Genomic DNA, 10,934 nt, shown 5'->3' with positions numbered 1-10,934 from the left:
ACCTTAGTGTTGGGAGTAACATAGCAGGAAATCTAAGCTCATTGAAATGTTTTCCATTTTTAATTGGAGTCAGTTTTTTCTAAGTGAATGTAATTCTTGATCCATTGATGTGTGTCAAATAAAAAGTCACACACCGATTTTTATCATGATGCAAACACAGAATACACAGGCTTATATTAACTACCTAATAAGTAAAAGCAGGGAATTCAACAGAGGATGTTTCATATTTTAACCATCCCCTTTGTTCTCAGAAACTGATACTTTCAATGGAACACGTTTATTCCATGTATAAAAATACAAATGTTTTGGTTATCCTGTCTTTATTGTAGATGTACATAGAACAAAAGTTGACCCATGAAATGGGACATCAGTCTTACTGAATCAGAGTCACCACAAATGTGTTCTCCATAGCCAACTCATGTATCAGTGAAGGCACCTAGGCTCTCTGAGCAGCACATTAGTGTTAAATTCACATTTAATATTGTATAACCATCATGCACAAGGAATTCCAGGGGTCATGGGTTAATCAGTGAGAAGACTGGTTTGTCAGAGCGAAGTCTTTTCACATCCTTTAAATGCCCCACTAGAAGAATCACTCTTAAAACTTTAATGTCCTAGGATGAAAATACAAGTGTAATTAAAGTAATAAAGATGCACAAGGCACTGTTTTATGAGATACAATTTAAGAATTATCCTAGAGCCAAAATAAGGCCTTGAAACTCATTTTGGAAAGTGCTTAGAGTTGGCATTTGAGTGTCTACTCTGAAGCAGGTACAAAGTTAAGCTTGTGTATTCACCAGCTCATTAGTTCTACAGCCTATTATAGTTGAGGAAACAAGCACATCAAATGGGACTTGACCAATGCTAATCAACTTAAATTTATTTCAAAGAGAGAGATGTAGATAGGTCTTCCATCCACTGGTTCACTCCCCAAATGGCCACAACAGTTGGAGCTGAGCTGATCTGCAGCCAGGAGCTTTTTCTGGGTCTCCCACATGGTGCAGGGGCCACTGCTTTCCCAGGCACATAAGCAGAGCTGGATAGGAAGAAAAGCAGCGGGAAACGAACCAGTGCATATGGGATGTCAGTGCTGCAGGCAGGGGCTTTAACCTGCTGCACCACAGAGCCAGCCCCACTCATCAACTTTAAAATTACTGTCCTCTCTATGGTAGTACATGGAATGTAGAATGTGTTACAGTTCAGAATTCAAATCTCCCATAGATCAATTCTGTGTCAGGCCTTTCTGCCCCTCTTCTTTCCATGGTTCTGCCTGGGATACCTAAATTCTAACTTAAACTGGCCTGTGAACTGAGTTGGTAACCTGTATCTACACAATGGCTACAAGGCTGGTGCTGGCCTTTCAGCTATTAATAATAAGCTGTCCTGGAGACACATGCCATGGAGTACAGTAATCGCTGTGTGCTTGCTAGTCAGATAAATGGGACTGGCCAGCCACCTACTATGTGCATCTGAACACAAGGAACTCTTCTATGCCAATTCTTGGGTTGTGGGGAAGGAGGAGCGTCATTAAATTCATTTATATTTCAACATATATATGTTTGCCACAACAAAATGTGATGTACAATGCACTTGATCCAAGATGATAAAAACAGCAATAAAGACCAAAACATTTTTATTGCAATAAATTAAGCCAGTAAGTATGGGTAAGAAAGCACTGATCAGTTGGTTAGGGCAATAAGAGCCTCGACCACATTGCCCATGTGTTCCCGCAAGCTCCGTTCTGCTGCTGCTCGAGAGATCTCCATCTCGGTCATCTGCCGGAAAAGGATAGATCATGTTACCCACGTCTCCTCCCTGGCATTAATGTGCCACCAGACATGCTGACCGATTTCTACTAGTTGCAGGAAACAGCCCAAATTAGGCAGAACCACCTTCCCTGCCCTAAACTAGTTAGGCATTACTACTCACTATCAGCTCCAAATCTTCCTTCTTGATTGTGACTTTAGCCAGTTCCTTCTCCCTGCAAATATTTAAGTGTGTTAGTCTCTACTTCCACCATAAACTCGTAGGGAGAATTATCAGCTGGAATCCGCAGATAAATGGATCTTGAAAAACAGGGTGACAATATAAAATGACTCCCACCATTCCTGCCATTCCTTCCCTCTAAGAGGCTTCTGGCAGGCAGGTGTTGGCCAGGACACCTTTCTTCCATTAACAAAAAATCTCTAGGTCTGCAGGAATTGGTGGTAGACTTGAAGCACGGTACAAAGACATAGCAATGGTCTTTAATGTCTGAGGACGGAACTGGTAATGCTGCCCGGCTGTGCACTCAACACTTACCGCTCTTGTTTAGCCTTCTGCTCCCGGGACCGTCTGTCTCCAATGACTGACATGGCCTATGGGAAAGAGGTCTTGTTACTACTTCGCTACCCACACTCCCCAGTGACCTTTTTAAAAACCCAGTAACAAGCGACACAGGATGTATGCTTGATGGCCAGCGCAATTGGGATCCAAGCACCACGTTTTATTCAATTGTGTTACTTCTCCACCTAAGATTAGTATCCGTCAAGCTCCCCTTGGCAAGAGGCGGGCTCCGGTGACCTCCGCTTCCCCTGGCACTATCCTCTACCCTACTGGCTCCTCCCGCCATCGGGATCGGGACGCCCGTCTGCGCGGGCTTCCAGCTACCGGCTCAGAAGCCCCTCTGCTCTCAGCCCGCCCAGACGCACTCGCGGCCAACCTCACCGTCTCCAAATTGGAACTCTGGATCTCCTTCTCTTCCGCATAGTCGGTGACCCGCTCCAGGTCCGCCGCTCCACTGTCATGCTTGCGTGGCTTCTCAGGAGGCCTCTCCGGGCCGCTGGTCTCAGTCTCTAATTCCAGCTCCACGTCCCCCTCGGTCGCCATATCTACTCCACCGCGCCGCCGACCAGCCACGCCTCACGGCTTCCGGTACCTAACCAGCGACTTCCGCCCAGGGGAGGCGGGGCTGGCGCTGGGCCACACCTTCTTTATGCTGCCGTTCTAGAAGCTTCAGCGGGGAAGGCGTTTCCCTTCTCAGACTTCCTTTCAGACGTGTAGCAGTGTTTTTAGCAAGGCTTCACCCCAGATGTAACGCATCACCGCTCCAAACCAGCCCAACCCGATAGCTTTTCGTCTTTCTCCCTTAGCGCAGAAACAGTTCCTCTCCTCCTCCCTTGCCCCAGGGAACCGTTTGCCCAGGTTGGATGAGGTCTAATCCTAAACCAATTAAGAATGCTAATCCGCAGGAGGCTCCCTAATCTGGGGAGAACTGCCTAAGTGGGCGAGGCCCTGACAAGGAAGCACTTTCACAGGGGTATTTGCATTTACCACATCCTGGAGAGCAGTGTTCTTTTCCTGATGTCCCCATGCTGCCTTAGACCGGGAGTTCAGCCCCAGCTAAGCAGCAGGCCAATAGGATGAAGACAAGCTGCTGCTACTTTCTCATCTACCTTCTTTTCATCTGGAGGACCTGGGCCTAATCCCAAGGACAAAGACGATGGGTCCAAGGGCTGACAAAGGCCCCAGCACCTCCCTGGACCTGGCGCAGCAGCGCAGCGGAGTCGGCAATGTCACAGTGAAAACCCACTTCTCCCAGGTGAGAGGGTGCTTGGCAAGACAGACAAGGAAAGCTTCCTTAAACAAGGGCTATATGAGACACTGTTAAGTGTAAGGGTGGCTGAAGCGGAGAAAGAAAACCTGTGGAGGCCAATAAAAAATGACAGGCTTTTCCTCTTGTAATGCCTGTTTTTTTTGCCTCAGTAAACTCCCTCTTCCCAGCCCCAGATGTTTGTCTAAGGAGTCTCAAAGATCTTGGAAAAACGGGGGGATTTCAGAATTCAACCTTAAGGGTTCCCCTCACACATAAATTAATCTACCCCCTTCCTCAGCAGTCTCCACCTTGCAGCCTGTATCTGCTCTGTCCCCAGGTGTCCTGCTGTGGGGCTGTTCCTAGTTCCAGCTGCTGCCACCCTGGCTGGCCGACTCTAACAGACTCTACCTGTAGCCGCCTGTTCTACATCCTCCTCCATTTGGGGGCCTCAGCAGTCTGCTGCCTCCTGCTATCAAGGACGGTAGTAGAAAGGGTCTGGGGCAGTGAACATGGGGTAAGTGGGAGGGGATGGGGTTGCAAAGTGGGGAAGGATAAAAGGAGAAAGCCTGAGATATACAAGAGGCTCAGGTTGGGGGCAGATGAGTGAACATACCAGTAAGAAATACGTACCTATCCATACATGATGACTTGCCCTTCTGTTTCTCACACACACTCCCTCCAGATCCAGATGCCAGCGGGGCTGTGTGCCCACCTCTTTGGCTACACTGACTGTCCAGTGCTCAGTGGCTCTGGGGCTGTGTACCGGGTATGTGCAGGAACTGCCATGTTCCACCTGCTGCAGGCGGTCTTACTGGTCCACCTCCACTCCCCCACCAGTCCACGGGCACAGCTGCATAATAGGTTTGTGTGTACTCTTTGGGCAGGGAGGGGACAAAAAGGAAAGTAGACATACAGGCTGGGTAAAGGAAATTCCAAGCTGAAGTAATAGCACCGTGAAGACAAAACAGGTTTTATATCCCTGCCTCTGCTGTGTGACTATGAGCCAGACACTTACCCTCTTTGACCTTCTAGTCTCTAGGTGGAGATAACAGTAGAGTTATTGTATGCAAACCCTTTGTATAAACTATAAAATACTAAACAGATGTTATTCAGGTATCTTTGAGTCAGAATTTGCTGTAGGGTGGCATAGGGTGCAATGGGCATATTCCCAGTCGCTCGCACTTGAGAATGGTTCCTCTTTTCCTATACTGTTCACTCTGCTGTTTTCAGTGTATTTTTGCTGTCTCCTTTGCCTTTTCTCCTGAGCTAGGTTCTCTTTCCCTAACCAGCTTCTGGCTCCTCAAACTGCTGTTCCTGTTAGGCCTCTGTGCTGTTGCCTTCTGCATTCCTGATGAGCACCTCTTCCCAGGTACTCTCCATTTCACACCCTGATCCAAGGGAGTAGGCCAGCATGTTCTCTAAGACAGAGTGGGTAGGAAGAGTAAGGACATGACACAGCTACATTTTCCCACTGTTGCCCAATTCACAGCCTGGCATTACATTGGCATCTGTGGAGGCTTCACATTCATCCTACTCCAGTTGGTGCTTATCACAGCCTTTGCCCATTCCTGGAACAAGAACTGGTAAGAGGGTACATAATCCAAAAAGTTCTTCCTGAGGAGGCTCTCTGGCACTGCCCGATGCAGAGGGATGGGCAATGGACATGCAGGTCACTGGTCCCGTAGCTTCCCACTGAACAGCATCAGAGAGCTCAGGAATCATGGTAACTCTGGGCCAACTGGGATGGGAATAGTCACACAATCTTCTGGGACAAGGGGAAGAGTTGGTAAATGGCAAAAACAAAGCGGAAACACCAAACCTTGTCCATCTCCCACCCTTAGGCAGGCAGGTGCAGCCCAACACTGCAGCTGGTTCCTAGCTGTGCTGCTGACTACCCTAGGATTCTACAGCATGGCCGGCGTGGGAGCTGTGTTCTTATTCCACCATTACACACACCCAGCTGGCTGCCTGCTCAACAAGATGCTGCTTAGTCTGCACCTTTGCTTCTGTGGCCTACTCACCTTCCTCTCCATCGCTCCTTGCACCCGCCTCAGTGGGTACATGCCATAAAACATTCAGACTTGTGGGGGCTTCTAGTACAGCAAATTTCAATAACCTCCCAGTGTCTGATGGAAGAATCTGTTTTTCCCCTAGTGGGTGGGGAGTCAGAAAAGCAGGTGGGGGTAGGAAGGGAGAAAATGACCATCTTGTAAGCTACAGCAGTGATCTCCATTCTCAGAGCAACCCCGCTCTGGCCTTCTACAAGCCTCTATCATCAGCTGCTATATCATGTATCTGACCTTCTCTGCGCTGTCCAGTCGTCCTCCAGAGAGAGGTAAGAGACAGGACCTGAACTGCTCTGTGCTAAGATCTTCTTGTTCCTGCCAAATACCCAGCTCCGTGCTCTTATTCTGTTCCCCCTTCACAGTAATCCTTCAAGGACAAAATCTCACCCTGTGCCTGCCTGGCTTGAGTGGAATGGAACCCCAAACACCAGATACCTCACTAGCAGTGTTAAGTGCTGGCATTATGTATGCTTGCGTGCTTTTCGCTTGGTATGTAAAAGTGTCAAGGAGAAAGAGGTGTGAGAAAAGGGAGGAGGATGCCCAGGAGGGATGGTCAGAAGAGTGTCTAGGAACATGGTTTATTGGAACTTTACAACCACTACTACCACCACAAAAAAGTAAAATTTCAAATAGCCTAGAGTGAGAAACGCTGCTCATAAACAGGGACAAACTCTAAGACTTGAGAGTTTAAAATACATACAAAGATTTTAGGGCCCCTATATGAACAAATTTAGATTTCTAAGTCCTTGCTCAAGGAGCACAGTATCCTCCCCAGAGTTCCCATATGGACCAGCTGGCAGTACATGCCCCCAGACAATCCTTCCAGCTATGTGAACGAACCAGTTTAATTCTCTTCTTTCTCAGCAATGAAGCTTCCTACCTGGCTGAGGTATTTGGGCCCTTGTGGATCATCAAGGTTTACAGCCATGAGTTCCAGGTGAGGATTCAAAGCTCTATGGCCCCAGGACCCTCCCCCACCACACACAGACACACACACATGCACACATCCTACCAACCTCCACCCAGAATGCTCAGATTCTAGCTGCTGTTACCTTTTATTGAGTACCCACAATGTGCTTGGCACTGTGCTAGATAATTTACATACACAGTCTCATTTAATTTAATCCCCACAACAACCCTGTGAGGTAGGTTATTTGCTCCATTTTACAAATGGAGAAATTGAGGCACAAAATATTAAAACATCTTACCAAAGTTTGCATAGCCAGTTATGTGCTGAAGCTAGAATTTGAACCCAGATGTGCCTCCACCTTTTACACTAGACAAATCTCTTCGTGGGGAGTGGGGTGAGTTTCTTAGATTAACACCCTCATATTCTTTTAGAGCCATTCCAAATAAGACACTTTCTGTCTTGCAGAAGCCATCACTCTGTTTCTGCTGTCCTGAAACAGTGGAGCCAGAAGATGGTGAGTTACCTAGTGAGGAGCCCTAAAAAATGGCAGCTCTGTGAAGTGCCAAAAGCCCTGAAGAGCCTTCACAAAGTAGCTGGGTGGGGAAAGAGGCATTTCAACAGCACTGATCCCATCAGCCCTTCCTCTCTGTAGGGCAAAGGGGTGGGACTGTCAAGCAAGATGACCAAGAAACCCCTCTGGCTCCTCCAGTGCAAGCCCAGCACCTCTCCTACAGCTATTCTGCCTTTCATTTCGTATTCTTCCTTGCCTCACTCTACGTCATGGTTACTCTCACCAACTGGTTCAGGTATGATAAAAGTGGGCTGAGCCACTCGCCTGAAAACTGAGCTAGTTTAGGGGAAAGTAATTCAGACCTATTCCAAAGGATTCCCAAGAGACACACATGGGTCCACGGTAATCTTTTGTGGGGGAGGCAGGACAATCTAAAAGCTTAGGTCCTGTATATTCTTTAACCAAAGGCTTTGGTTCCACAGCTATGAGGGAGCAGAACTGGAAAAGACCTTCACCAAGGGTAGCTGGGCTACCTTCTGGGTCAAAGTCGCCTCATGTTGGGCCTGTGTACTCCTCTATGTGGGGCTGTTACTGGCACCACTCTGCTGGTCTCCCACCCTGGACTCCCAATCCCCTATCTTCAGGCGACAATGCCATCAGATCAGTGTCACCAGATAACAAAGCCTCTGATCTATGTCCTGACAAACTCTGGTTCCCCTGAGGTTGCACCCCTACTCTTGGCTCAGGATAAGTGTCCAGCCCAGCTTGGTGCCACAAGGACACAATGGAGAGTCATCTCCCTCTGGGCTTAAGCCAATACCATGTCTGAACTGGAACAAGTAGCCATGCATGCCGTCAATAGAGCTACCATATGTTCATCCCAGCTCAGGAGCCTAACTCCCAAATCAGTAGCTCAAGAACCACTACTGATATGCAGTAGACAGCGTGGCACCAACCCTTTCCTGGCTCTTGAGGAAAGAACAGGGACTGAAAGACTTGGCTGTGCCCTCGGGGATTAAAAAAAGAAAAGCAGTGCAGCCCTGGGCACAGGAATATAAGCCCAGAACCAACCAGGGCATAGGAAGAAAGAAGCACAGAGGCTACCTCAGGTTTTAATCCTGATCTTGAGGTCAAGGGTTAAGTGGCAAGGCAGAAACCACCCACATTCCACAAGGACTGACAGAAGAGAATGGGAACACTTGAGAGCAGCAGGATTATTTGGCCAACTTGCAAGCGAACAGAGGAAGATGGGGAAGTGACGTATAAACTCAGGTCTTGGAGCCTTCCCTCACCTCTTAGGCCTTCAACTCCTTCGTTGGGCTGGTGTTCGAGGTCTGGGTGGCGGACAAAAATCACAGAAAAGAAGTCTCTATGGTTCTTAAAGGACTCCTCCATCACATATATCTGATACTTGTTTGGCAGACATAGTACAATAAAGGCTTTTTCTGCAAAGTCTCACTTAAGTCTACATATCCACAACCTCTTTAGGAATCTAAAGAGCTCCCCCCCTTTGGTGGGAAAGGGCAGTCATTCCTCCATCCCCATCCCCCCAAATCCCCATTCAAACCAGGCGCTCAAGGAATTACAAAGCTACTTTTAATACTTTGGGGTGTGCCCCACAGGAATAAAAAACACTGGGAAGAGGTAACCCTCTCACCCCCAGGAGTGGCCCAGGGGGAGAGAGGCTACCTGAGGGGAAGGAAGCACAAAAGGGACCCGCTGCAGACTCAGGGCAAAGGGAATGCCATCGGTGCTGGGACCTGTGAGCACTACAGGAGGAAACGCGAGCATGGTGGGACTGGCTCCAGGCACACAGGCGAAGGGCAAGAGGGTTGGACACGAAGCCACAAAGCTACTTGGGTTCCTCCTTCTTCTCGTTTGCCTTTTTCTGCTTCTGCTGCATGATCTCCGAGTCCCTGGGGGTAGAGATGATGGGGCACTGGGAGGTACCAGAGGGCAAAAAGGACAAGATGCAGGGGGATGAAGGGCACAAAGGACAAGATGGAAGTGGATGGGACAAAGTTCAGCGTGGGGCTGCTATAATTCCCACCCTAGGAGAACAAGAGGAACAGAGCTGAAGCTCAAAAGGCAATCAGACTCCATCTGGCTGTTGCCCAAGGGGTCAGAAGTCTAGCCACACAGGCCAAAGGCTCTCTATTCTGTGCGGAGTACCACACCCAGCCACACGAGTGAGAAGTTGGGAGAAGGGACAAAAAAGGAACAGCAAGGAGGGCCAAAAGTATCGGGCAGTCATAATAACAACTGTATTTGAAATGTGACGCTCCCTGCCCTTGCCCTTTAAGGTCAGATCCAGGGGCATTGACAAATCAAGACTGTGGCCGGCACCCGCCCCAATGCCCTTCCTGTAAGGCTATGAGCTAACAATTTGGAGGGAGAGCGGGCAGGAAATAAAACCCTACAGGAAGCAATGCACTCTGCCCCTCAAGACAAGTCCAGATTCAAGCCCTGAGGTAGCTCTCTTTCCTGGTACAACCCTTGGTCTAACCCAGGTCTCCCCGTCCCCTCCCCTCCCTGGGGCTACCTCTGCTTGCGGGCGGCAGCAGACAGCCCGTCATCTCGGCGCTTTCCCTTAACCGAGTCGCTCTGCTTTTTCATATTCTTCTGGCGGGCGAGTTCACGCTGGTTACCGCCTAAAGAAAGAAAGCAAAGGTGAGGGGGGAGGCCGCTCTGGCCACGCACGGCGACCCTTCTCCCCGTCGCCGGATGTCCATTCCCCGGGCCCCGACACAGGCCCACTTCACGGCTTCGGGTGCTGGGCTCGATGGGAAAGGGGCCAGAGTGGCTAAGATGCCACCCACCGGGCGGGTCAAACTGCCGGGTGGGGGGAGGCCTGTTCCGAGAAGCCTGCTGGAGGAGTTCTGAGTGGGGCGGCGTGGGCACCCAGACAGGTGGTGGCGAGATGTGGGCACGGTGCTGGCCCCTGTGGGGGGATGGGCTGGATTCGGGGACGGGAGGCTCTGGGCCTACAAGAGGCTCAGAGCTTCTCACACCGCAGAAGATCGGGACGGGCCTACTCCTAACGGGAGGGTCTCGTGAAGAGACTGTGGCCAAAGGACTCGATTTCCGGGCCCCGGGTAGGAGGACAACTAAAGGGCGCTCCCAGGGAAAGGCCTCGCTGGGAAAGCTAAGGGGAGGCCACGGCGAGCGATTCGGCGGTCGCCTTCAATGTGGACCGAAAGAAAGGGGAAAGGGGAAGGGGTCTCGGTGCTCACGGGTCATGGCGACGGCAGCGGCTCCGGCCTGCCTCCGTTGCGTCCCCTCGTTCTCTCCGACGTTGCAGGCCCCGCCCCCTTCTCGCAACGTAACCAAGTTTCCCCTGTGCTCCCCGCCCCTCCACGCTCGGGCGCCGACTCCCATTGGGCAAGAAGAAGCACGTGGGGCCGCGGGCCACGCTGGAGCTGGGGTGGGTATGGGGCGGAGGTTCGCAGGCGGAGCGCGCAGCGTGGGGGCGGGGCTTCCCGGCGAGGCGTTGGGCCGGCGCTGGAGAAAGTAGGCCGAGTCACGTGGGCTGGGTGGGGGTGGAGGGGTGCGGCTGGCGATGTGGCGCTCCCGCGAGACCGAGCACGTGACCGGGCAGAGTGACCTCATACGGGGACAGCTTAGAGTACAGGAAAACTCATCCTAAAGGAACGAGGAGTGAAGAATGGGCGCGATTCGCGGAGCCGAGGTGCTTCGGCCGCTTCGGTTATCAGAACTCTGGGACTAAATTTAGCCTTGCTGTAAACTTTCTACACCCAGCCACCTTTTTGACATTTGAGATGTTCACAGGCGGTGTAGAATGCGACTTGAGAAATCCCCTTCCAACCACATTGTCTTCTCCCAGGCCTTTCTATTATAGAAAATCGCAGCCAC

The 10,934-nt window shown here is 50.4% G+C and overlaps 3 protein-coding genes across 5 annotated transcripts; 1 reads left to right on the top strand and 2 right to left on the bottom strand.

The window, feature by feature from the left end:
- Positions 1-1,679: 1,679 nt before the first annotated feature.
- HYPK (huntingtin interacting protein K) lies at positions 1,680-2,868 on the bottom strand. The gene is made up of 4 exons (NM_001171256.1): positions 2,707-2,868; positions 2,302-2,357; positions 1,930-1,981; positions 1,680-1,775 (listed from the first exon to the last, which is right to left on the bottom strand). The coding sequence occupies exons 1-4, from the start codon at positions 2,866-2,868 to the stop codon at positions 1,680-1,682; spliced, it is 366 nt and encodes a 121-aa protein (NP_001164727.1).
- Positions 2,869-3,038: 170 nt separating this feature from the next.
- Positions 3,039-8,978, top strand: SERINC4 (serine incorporator 4). Of its 2 annotated transcripts, XM_008269084.5 has the most exons (12): positions 3,039-3,580; positions 3,912-4,088; positions 4,257-4,435; positions 4,864-4,943; positions 5,064-5,157; positions 5,416-5,627; positions 5,814-5,909; positions 6,003-6,129; positions 6,505-6,577; positions 7,016-7,064; positions 7,203-7,356; positions 7,544-7,823. In XM_008269084.5, the coding sequence occupies exons 1-12, from the start codon at positions 3,482-3,484 to the stop codon at positions 7,737-7,739; spliced, it is 1,536 nt and encodes a 511-aa protein (XP_008267306.2). In that variant the 5' UTR covers positions 3,039-3,481; the 3' UTR covers positions 7,740-7,823. The 2 variants fall into 2 exon arrangements, with proteins under 2 accessions (XP_008267306.2, XP_089166350.1); XM_089310224.1 differs by lacking the exon at positions 4,864-4,943 and having other exon boundaries at positions 3,328-3,580; positions 6,505-8,978.
- SERF2 (small EDRK-rich factor 2) lies at positions 8,641-10,367 on the bottom strand. Of its 2 annotated transcripts, none has more exons than XM_008269085.5 (3): positions 10,295-10,367; positions 9,604-9,712; positions 8,641-9,000 (listed from the first exon to the last, which is right to left on the bottom strand). In XM_008269085.5, the coding sequence occupies exons 1-3, from the start codon at positions 10,299-10,301 to the stop codon at positions 8,715-8,717; spliced, it is 402 nt and encodes a 133-aa protein (XP_008267307.4). In that variant the 5' UTR covers positions 10,302-10,367; the 3' UTR covers positions 8,641-8,714. The 2 variants fall into 2 exon arrangements, with proteins under 2 accessions (XP_008267307.4, XP_002717982.5); XM_002717936.6 differs by having other exon boundaries at positions 8,641-8,977.
- Positions 10,368-10,934: the final 567 nt, after the last annotated feature.

Source organism: Oryctolagus cuniculus, chromosome 12, assembly GCF_051225735.1.
Source record: "Oryctolagus cuniculus isolate XC-2025 breed Fujian yellow rabbit chromosome 12, ASM5122573v1, whole genome shotgun sequence".
Lineage (NCBI taxonomy): Eukaryota > Metazoa > Chordata > Mammalia > Lagomorpha > Leporidae > Oryctolagus > Oryctolagus cuniculus.
The sequence above is the reverse complement of the archived record's forward strand: the minus strand, read 5'-3'. Positions and strand labels throughout refer to the sequence as shown.

Excerpts from the sequence above, each read along its gene's own strand:
- SERF2 (XM_008269085.5), bottom strand. Across the intron at positions 9,001-9,603 it reads GCTGCCGCCCGCAAGCAGAG|TGCCCCATCATCTCTACCCC; the intron begins GTAGCCCCAGGG and ends GGTACCTCCCAG.
- SERINC4 (XM_008269084.5), top strand. The coding sequence starts at position 3,482 with ATGGGTCCAAGGGCTGACAAAGGCCCCAGCACCTCCCTGGACCTGGCG. Across the intron at positions 4,089-4,256 it reads TCTGGGGCAGTGAACATGGG|ATCCAGATGCCAGCGGGGCT; the intron begins GTAAGTGGGAGG and ends CACTCCCTCCAG. Across the intron at positions 5,910-6,002 it reads CAGTCGTCCTCCAGAGAGAG|TAATCCTTCAAGGACAAAAT; the intron begins GTAAGAGACAGG and ends CCCCCTTCACAG.
- HYPK (NM_001171256.1), bottom strand. The coding sequence starts at position 2,868 with ATGGCGACCGAGGGGGACGTGGAGCTGGAATTAGAGACTGAGACCAGC. Across the intron at positions 1,982-2,301 it reads CAGAAGGCTAAACAAGAGCG|GGAGAAGGAACTGGCTAAAG; the intron begins GTAAGTGTTGAG and ends AAATATTTGCAG. Across the intron at positions 1,776-1,929 it reads AGGAAGATTTGGAGCTGATA|ATGACCGAGATGGAGATCTC; the intron begins GTGAGTAGTAAT and ends CTTTTCCGGCAG.